This window comes from Aquarana catesbeiana, linkage group LG12 (genome assembly GCF_042186555.1).
Source record: "Aquarana catesbeiana isolate 2022-GZ linkage group LG12, ASM4218655v1, whole genome shotgun sequence".
Classification (NCBI taxonomy): domain Eukaryota; kingdom Metazoa; phylum Chordata; class Amphibia; order Anura; family Ranidae; genus Aquarana; species Aquarana catesbeiana.
This window is the reverse complement of record NC_133335.1, coordinates 50,565,374-50,575,086: the sequence shown is the minus strand read 5'-3', so window position 1 is coordinate 50,575,086 and position 9,713 is coordinate 50,565,374. Positions and strand designations below refer to the sequence as shown.

Here is a 9,713-nt window from a genome sequence, read left to right as displayed (position 1 = left end):
TTAAACAGAGCGGGAATCTCCTGTTTACCCCGCGTCTCCGCTGTCCTCAGACAAATTCCAGCCTCCTGTGATTGACGTCCCCAGTGTGCTGCCTATCATAGGAGCTGGCCCAAGAGATGGGTCTTCATCTGACAGCTAGGTAAGCGGTAGATCGCCACTCTGTATTATCCAGTGGCGCTCACCCTCCTCTGAGACAGTCCCATGGTAGGGCAGGTCCAGGGCAACCAGCTTTAGCTCACGGTGTACCCGCCCAGGGTCGGTCCTGCAATCCGGGGACAAAACCGGGGACAGACCTCTGGGGACAGTCTGCTCAAATCGGGGACTGTCCACAGAAACCGGGGGTGTCTGGTCACCCTACTACATAAGCCCTTAGAGACATAGGACATATGGAAAGTACACACTTTATTCAGTGCCTGGTGCCAAGATGAAACCTCCTTTGACAATTCAGAAAGAACCTGAAGCATGTAAAAATGTATTACGTTGTCTGTACATTCACTGATGTACTTGGTTTTTGCATACTAGGGGCAGATAGAACAGGGCAGAAATGGAAGTTACCGTTTGCAGTGATTTAGGTTTACTTAAGGTGTAAAAAAACACTAGGAATGTGATTGGTTGCTATGGGTAACTGCGCGCTTTAAGGCCCCTTTAACACAGGCGCCTCCGTTTGGCGCCTCCGTTTGGCTCAGCTGATCCGGTAGATGACAGGTCCGTCTTTGATCACTGTGTAGAGCAGAGATGGACAGAGTCCCACTCTTCTCTATGGGGAAATCGGGTGGAAACGGACCGCCAGATGGATGGAAAATAGGACCACCATCCATCTGGATTTTGTAGACAAGATCGAATAGCGGCGGATGTCAGGGGAGTCCAGTCCATAGGAGAGAGTGCAAAGTCTGATCAGGTCCACCTGAAAAACTGACAGACAGACCTGATCAGACAGCCTGTGTGAGAGGGTTCTTATATACTCCAGTTTCACAGTGCCATGTAACATTGCAGTTTGCGTCTGACTGCAGGCCACATCTGGCATTGTGTTTGTGCACTGCCATCTAGAGGACAAGCACAGCATTTCATCACGAATTCATCCAGAGCTATTAATCACTTCAGGTCCCGAAGATTTACCCCTCTTCATGAACAGGCCATTTTTTGCCGATACGGCACTGGATTGTTTTAACTGACATATGCGTGGTCATGCGATGCTGTACCAAAAAAAATTGGTCTTTTATCCCCCACAAATAAAGCTTTCTTTTGGTGGTATTTGATCATCTCTGCGGTTACATTTTTTTTTTTAAATCTAATTTCTTCATCAGTTTAGGCCAATTTGTATTCTGCTACATATTTTTGGTAAAAAAAAATCCCAAAAAGCGTATATTGATTGGTTTGCGCAAAAGTTATAGCGCCTACAAACTATAGGATAGATTTATGGACTTTAAATGGTTTTTACTAGTAATGGCGGCGATCAGCAATTTTTAGCGGGACTGCGACATTACAGCAGACAAATCTGACACAAAGTGACACTTTTTGGGGCCAGTGACACCAATACAGTAATCAGTGCTAAATATATGCACTGTCCTGGGACTAATGACACTAGCAGGGAAGGAGTTAACATTAGGGGTGATCAAAGGGTTAAGTTGCTCCTAGGGAATGCTTTCTAACTGTGTGGAGGACTGATTAGCAGGAACACAAGATCTCTCTCTTCCTCTCTGACAGAACGACGGTCTGCCTTGTTTACATAGGCAAGAAAAAACGAATGCAGGCAGCTCTGAGTTAGACTGTAAAGTGTGTATTAATAAAAACACATAGTAACTTACATCTAGGTAAACAAGGAAGAATACATCTGTGGGTAAACGCTCTGTGGGGCATCCATTACACTGGCCAGTAGAAGGTATGCTGTCTCAGCTGTCTCAGCCACTCTGTGGGCTCTCCTGTTCGGTAGGAAGATGTTATGATGGTGGAGAGCTGGAGAAAGGCTTGGAACGCTTCCTGGATCGCAGTGCTAATGGGGATGACCTCACAGGCTTGATCGCGACATGTTTCTGGGCTGGCGCACCCGGGTGGCTAGCATGAAAAAGGAGCGTGTATTGCTCCCACCACCAGGGTGCGCCAGCCCAGAAACATATCGCGATCAAGCCTGTGAGGTCATCCCCTTTAGAACTGCTAGATGTAAGTTACTATGTATTTTTTATTGATACACACTTTACAGTCTACCTCAGAGGCGCCTGCATTTGTTTTTTCTTGCATATCTTGGAGACCGCTTCTGCTTCCCTGCTAAGGCTGGCCCTGAATCAATAGACTATTTTTAGGCTGCATAGCAGCCCACTGGCCACTTGGACTTCAGTACTATAGGATCTGTTTCAGTACCAATGCCACATATATATTTGTTTGTTTACATAAGCAGACCGCCGTTCTGCATCTCCAGTGAATGATTGCTGGTGGCTGGTGGCCATCGCGGCTCCTGGACCCGCTGATTGGCTCTCACTGTGTCCAATCACAGCGGGAGAAATGTTTTATGCAGAATTAAGTTACAAAAATAAATATTAACAACAACTTTATTAGTGTCCATCAGTGCAAACTCATCAATGCTCATCAATGCAGCCTATCAGTGCCCATCAGTGCAGCATATCAGTGCCAATCAGTGCAGCCTGATCAGTGCAGCTTATTAGTGCCCATCAGTGCCTACCAGTGCAGCCTTAACATTGTCTATCAGTGCAGCCTTAACAGTACCCATCAATGCAGCCTCATCAGTGCAGCCTCATCAGTGCCCATCAATGCAGCCTGATCAGTTCCCATCAATGCAGCCTATCAAAACCCATCAATGCAGCCTCATCAGTGCCCATCAGTGCAGCCTCTTTAGTGCCTTATTAGTGCCCATCAGCGCAGCCTATCTGTGCCCATCAGTGCAGCCTTATCAGTGCCCATCAATGCAGCCCATCAGTGCTCATCAATACATCCTATCAGTGCCCATCAACACATCCTCATTAGTGCCCATCAGTGCAGCCTCATCGGTGCCCATCAATGCAGCCTATCAGTGCCGCCTCATCAGTGCCAATCAATGCAGCCTTATCAGTGCCCATCAATGCAGCCTCAACAGTGCCCATAAATGCAGCCTATCAGTGCCCATCAATGCAGCCTCAACAGTGCCCATAAATGCAGCCTATCAGTGCCCATCAATGCAGCCTATCACTGCACGGGGATCACATGGAGGAATTAGGAGGAGAGCCAGACAAATCTCACAGAGAGAGGATCTCCCTCAATGACACAGCTTGGATCTGAAACGCTGGCCGCTGTCAAAGTCCCGTCTTCTGAACTGACTCCTATGATAGATGTCACACTACTTCAATTTCCCAGGATTTGACCAGTGTGCTGCCTATCATAGGAGCCAGTCCAGAAGGCAGGACCAGTGTTTCAGATCCAAGCTGTGTCACAGAAGAAGCTCCCCTCTCTGTGTGATTGTCAGGTCTGGGCTCAGCCCTTCCTTCTCAAAGCTCTGTGCTCAGCTGACGGTTAATTGCCAAAGGCTCTTACTTCCACAGTGACTCACCTGGTCTTCATTTCCTGCTCATCAGCTAGAGCTGCTGGTTATATAAACTCCTTGGATGAGCTCCTCTGTGCCTTTGCCTTGGTCAACATATCCAGCAGCATTTGTTTGGCTGCAAAGCTGGAACTTTTTATTTGAACAAGAATACAGGCTTTTATACACTTGAGAAGGAGTTTCCCCCCCGATCATATTACCCTAACAATACAAACTGTAATCAGAAACACAAATTAACATGAGCTAATTAACTGGTCATTTAACCAGCCTAGGTGACTCAGAGGTCTGACCTTTCAGGTCTGACTTGCCGTCTTCCAGCTCAGAAGACACAATACACATTATCAGAAGTATAAACACAGAACTCCTTCAGACAATAGCAGACCTACTTACAATATACACCTTATGGCAGGGGGCCCCAGACAGATGGCTTGCTGATGACATCAGCATCTGCTATGAGTCCCACACTGGCAGATACCCTCATGGACTTTTTAATAATGTCCCTTTGCATTAAATAACAGGACATCTTCCTAAATGCTTGTAGCTCCCTTAAATTCCAGGGCCCATAGTTGGTAGGCAAGAAGCTAGCATTCAGTCTCCTCCAAAAGCCTCTGTTCCGGGTGAGTCTATCACAGTTGTGAAGGCTGAAGCTCCCCCTCAGCCCCCCAATACTAACCTGAGCCCAATCCAAATCCAGAAATGTACACAAAAGCAGTGTCTCTCCCAGGTCTCTCCCTCCTCATTGGCTGAGACACCGCAGTGGGAGCCATTCGCCTCCGCTTCTGTCAATCACAGCCAGTGAGGAGGGAGCTGGGGGTGGGGCTGAGACGCGCTCGGTGTATCTTATGGAGACACATTCTGTGTGTCTTATGGAGACACAGATGTGGCTCTGCGGCGAGCACGCACGAGTGCCCCCAGAGCAAGCAGCTTGCCCTGGGGACACTCAGCAGGGTGGAGAAGCCAGGAGAAGAGGAGGATCGGGGCTGCTCTGTGCAAAACCTTTCCACAGAGCAGGTAAGTATGACATGTTTGTTATTTAAAGCTGAACCTTTATTATCACTTTAACTGATTTTCTTGGTCAAACTGAAAAAGAAGCGGTTGCATAGGTTGGGATTGTTTTAACATTTCAATGGGGTTGTAGCCTATGCGGTATAATAATTAATTAATAAATACATAAAAAAAAAAATTCAAGATGGTAATTTCACAGAATGCAAACCAAACAGTTAACCAGAGTAGAATTTTTTTTGGAAACAACCATATTTTTGATCCAATGTCTAATTGTAAATTTCGTACTTGGCAAATCCAGAGAAAAATACTTTCAAATATGAGCAAAATTCAAACTGATTTTGCGTGGTCGGTATCAGATGTTGCCCCCCCCCCCCCCCCCCCACACACACACACACAAAAAGTACAATAATTGTGTTGTTTGACATTTTGCTCCATACAGAGAACATTAAACACATTTTTAAAAGGACTTTTATTCTTTGTATAAAATACTCAATAATTGTTTTTTTTAAAACATTCAGATTAGCAAAGCATCACATTGCCTTAAACATTTTTCTCAAAAATAAAGTAAAATCAAATATTACAAAAAAATTATATTTATTTAAATATAACATTCTTTGAAGACTTTTAATATTTCATGATGTTAAAACGTCAAAAGAACTTGTCTATAGCAGAGATTCACCTTATCAAACGCAATGCAATCTGATTGCACAATCTATTCAGTTTCGATTTTTTAATAAAGTCTAAAGGTGTGGGTGAAGATCTAATTTATTTATTAAAACTGAATGAGGATGTATGAAACAGTGATTAGTAAAATTGGAAAAATCTTTATGTCAAAGTAGATTGCAAAGACGGACACATAATTTATGATCCCAAGTTGTAATGTAATTTTCTTTCACTTTTTACTTAAAGGGTAGGTTCACCAAGTCATGAAAAATGAAAAGGTGAACTAACTCTAAATATACTAATATCCTGTCCACCCACCTGGACTCCGCTGCGCATAGTGGTCGTGATGCCCTATGCTGCAGATGTAGTGGTCCATACACTGCAATATTCAGCCCCAGAAGGTATACCCTTCATAACTCTTATAATGCCAGGTGCTTACTGGTGAGCATGAGCATGTGACCATGCTGACCAATGAAAAGCACTTTTTTTTTTCCCAGTGACACCTTACCAGAAAAAGAAGCGTCAGGTGTAATATGGTCACCAATGAGTACTTCCATCACAAACATTATGATGGATACTCACTCCAGGGCTGTGAATTGCAGTATAAGATGTACAGACCACTACACCATTAGCATGGGCCATCATGGTCACTATGTACAACGGGGTCTGGAGGGGTGGCCAAGACATTTGGAGATAATTAACCTTTAAATTTCTCATTGAAAAGTGAAATTACCCTTTAAATTTCAATTCAACTTTCAGTTTAAATCTGCTGAATGCATTCCGGGTACATAAAAACAAAAGGGTGTGCTAGGTATTGCAATTTAGTTTTTTTAGAAAGCAGCCACAGCTTGAGTAGAAAAGCCTATCTCCTGCCAGCACGCTGCAGAGAAGATGAGTTAATCTTTGTGTGGAAGCAGTGGTCTCTCTACAGAGGTCTGCCATGTGCCTTCAGCATGGAATGTAAGCTTTGCAATAGGGGGCATGTCAGACCTCTGCAGAGAGACCGCTGCTCCCACACTAAGGCTGAGGGTCCTTTTGTGCAGCATTCTGTCAGTGGACAGGCTTTTCTACTTAGGATGTGGCTGCTTTCTAAATAAAACCAAGTGTATGACTTTGCATACCTTTTGTTCCAATGTACCTGGAAAATAACAATTAATTAAACAGAGAGTTCAATTGGACTTTAGATATTTTAGTTTTTGACTATTTAAACATAAAATTACTAGATTGTGCAATCAGACTATGACTTGATTGACCAATTTAAGAAGAAAATGGCACTTTTTCCTATGAGACGTTTCTGATTAAAAATTTTAATTTAATAAATCAGATACAAATATATAAACAGGTATTTCAAACGTGGACTGTAAAATATATTATTTATTTCTATCTAAATATATTATATTAAATGAATATTTACAGTTTTTTTCTTTTCCTTTTTTTTTTTTTTTTTTAAAGCAAAGCAGATAGTATAAAAAAGCTAGGGGTGAGCACAAAAAGAAATAAGCTGAAAATGTAAGACAAGAAGGAGCGTTATTACCTTAATCAAAAGGGTTCTCTATGTTAAAATACACAGAAAAAAATATGTTTTATAATGTAAAAATACTTTTTTTTGTCTTTTTTCTGAATAAGGTTGGAAAGATAGTGCTGTGAGCACATAGCACATTATAAAAATATATATTAAAAAACCTTCAGAAACTTACTAGTTTGCATTGATTCAAAATTCATAGCTTCATAATACTTTGTTGTTCACTGGCTTTGAATATTAACTTTTAGCAAAATGCATTTTTTTTTAAAACTCTATTGGCAGTGTTACATATAGATTTTGAGATAGCTATAGAGAACTTAAACAGGCATTTGAACTTCATGGTAAACATCATGACCATCATCTTCTTCTAAATTGACAGAGGCGTCGTCTGCGTCCAACTGAAAAAAGAGCAAGATGAAAATTGTTAAACAAGAAGAACATCATGATATTATGCATGATCCTGGGTCTTTTTGCATTACATGACTTCTGAGCTCTGATGATCTCAGGATACATAAATATCTGCCTCTGTCTCATGTTTGGTGGATACTACAAGTCAGTACCATATCATGGAATGCATCATGACCTAAGTGGGCCAAATGACAGATACTCTTTAGTCCTACCCTCAACTAAACGCATAAGTCTATATTTGCTTCAGGGACCTCGGCCATGTCACACTAGCAATCCTGTGAGAACAGAGAGACCACTCCATCATTTCCTTGGTGGCCAAACCAACAAGAGGCCACTCCATCCATGCTCCCTCAATAGACTCTGTAACATTTTGGCTAGTGAGGAAGTGATGCCAAATAAATGGCTGAACTGATGTTTTGCCACTTGGGATGAGCTTGGGTTCAGCTCCAGGTTTGGCCCAAACTCAAATTTGCCCAAACCCGGAGCTGTCAGTGCCAGGCCAATGAGCTGCAAATCAGAGGATTTTCAACCCGCATCTGCACATACATAAAGGAGTTGGGATGCTCACGACATTGTTGGCCATAGTAGGTCATTGTCATTGATCTAACACCGTTTGGCCATGTGGCTATATTAGACCAATGTTAGCGTAAAAAAACACTGCCCCTTTGTGTTCCTGCAGCTACACGGCAGGAATTTCCCAGTCACAGCTGTTTGGCCCAGCAATGACAGCTTACTTCTGGGTTTAACTGAATGTGGGTACAGAGCAAACCCAAGCCCATCATAACTTGCCACCACTGAAAAGACTGCCTATGTTTCATTACTGCTAAAGCAGAACCCGTGCAAAGCAGCAGGTTCCTCTAATTCATTAGGGCGTAGGCCCAAGTCACACGGGTGATATTGTAGCTTAGTAGCCAGGTACTAATCACCAGAGAAAAAAAGCACAGAGATTTGTAGCTTCTACAAAGTTGACAGTATGCCATGGCCTCATGGGGTAGATGCGGGTACAAAACAGAGAAAAAAAAAACCCACATGTGCAGACATCTGGATATAACCTCTGTGCTCCAGGTAAAGAAGTCTCATGAGATATAAAAGATTACCTGGTGATCTCTTGATTCGTCTGTAAATAATATTCTCAGCTGAACAATTCTTTATAAGATCCCATCTGTTTATGTGTATCTCTTTATTTACAGCCCCGCTCCCCACCCTCACACACACACCATTTATAGTACATACCAACTATCTGGTTAAAGTGGTCCATGGTCCATTTGTCAACAGTCTACTGTGCAACCATGGTAGAGGTATATTTTGTTTTGATGCCATATGAATATGTTGGGAAATGCTGCGGATCTAGAACAGTGTTTCTCATCCACTGGGCTGCAGCCTCTGCCCCTGTGGCCTTCTATCCTACTGACACCAATGATTTAAAGGAGTATTCTTCCCGGGGCTCACTATCCCAATGACACCAATGATTTGAAGAAGTATTTATCCTTGGGGTCCACTATCCCACTGACACCAGTGATCTGAAGGTCTATTTATCCTTAGGTCCACTATCCCACTGACAACAATATTTTGAAGGACTATTCTTCTCTAATAATCACTATCCCACTTTTCATTCATTGTTGGGGCATGGAGCAGTTAAGAAAAATTTACCAGGCCCTGGTTTTACCAAGGTTGAGAAGCACCAATTTAGAATATACTGTTACACAGTAAGTCTATGCCGAGCACCGTGTTGTGCTGGGCTTTGTAGCAATAGTTTGATAAGGTTGTAGTCATTCCCTTGTATCCAGTACTATTTTTGTAAAACATTGGCTCCCAAACAACCAAAAAGCTTCTAGGAGATATCTGTAATACTTACACACTTGAGTTCCAGGGCGGTAAAGATTGTGGGAAGAAGGAATTTGCGGAGTGGCACAGTGAGGATGAGGAGGAAGGGCAAAGCCAGAGAAGCAGGGGTTAACATCACTGCAAACAGCCCCACCAGGCACAACATCTGAATCAGAGTGAAGACGTGCATGCGCCAAGTCTTTACCTAGAGGAAAGAGTGAACAATATGCCAAATTCACTTTCCGGAATAGAACCCACAGGCAAGGATTAAAACAGACCTAGCATCAGAAATATTTTTTCATCGTATGTGTATGTACACTACGTAAAGTGTCATTTAAAATTTACATCTCAGAGATCACAGTACTCCCCATTCATCGGCTTCTCTTTCTGAAAGAACGGATCTAACTTTGTGTAGGCATCATACAAGGACAACAACCTGGACTGAGATGCTGGCTAAGAGATGACACAATTTTTTTTAATCCTGTACAACCGTTGGCTGTGATCACAAATGTCTGGTACACATTAGGCTGCTCAGGTCTTCCAGTGCCCAGACAAAGATGTCAAACTGCGCCATTCATGATGTGCAAGCTTAGAGGATATCACTGCTGTAACTGCTCCTGTCATCCTTGCAACAGAAGGAAGGTGCCCCCCGTAAACACTTGCGCCCAGGGGACAGCTGCCTCTTCTGCTCACCCCTTGTCCTGGCCTTGCCTCTGCTGTAGCCTCCCAACTTGTGAAGGTAATGTCATTGTATGGAAGCTCAAG

At 43.0% G+C, this 9,713-nt stretch overlaps 1 protein-coding gene across 5 annotated transcripts in view; it reads right to left on the bottom strand.

Moving 5' to 3' along the window:
• Positions 1 to 4,981: 4,981 nt before the first annotated feature.
• Positions 4,982 to 9,713, bottom strand: part of SLC4A1 (solute carrier family 4 member 1 (Diego blood group)) — a 69,995-nt gene continuing 65,263 nt past the window's right edge. For all 5 annotated transcript variants that reach the window (XM_073607751.1, XM_073607752.1, XM_073607753.1 and 2 more), the window contains 2 exons: positions 8,980 to 9,153; positions 4,982 to 7,114 (listed from right to left, as the gene is read on the bottom strand). In XM_073607751.1, the coding sequence (XP_073463852.1) occupies positions 7,034 to 7,114; positions 8,980 to 9,153 (255 nt within the window). In that variant the 3' untranslated portion in view covers positions 4,982 to 7,033. The remainder of the gene's footprint in view (positions 7,115 to 8,979; positions 9,154 to 9,713) is intronic.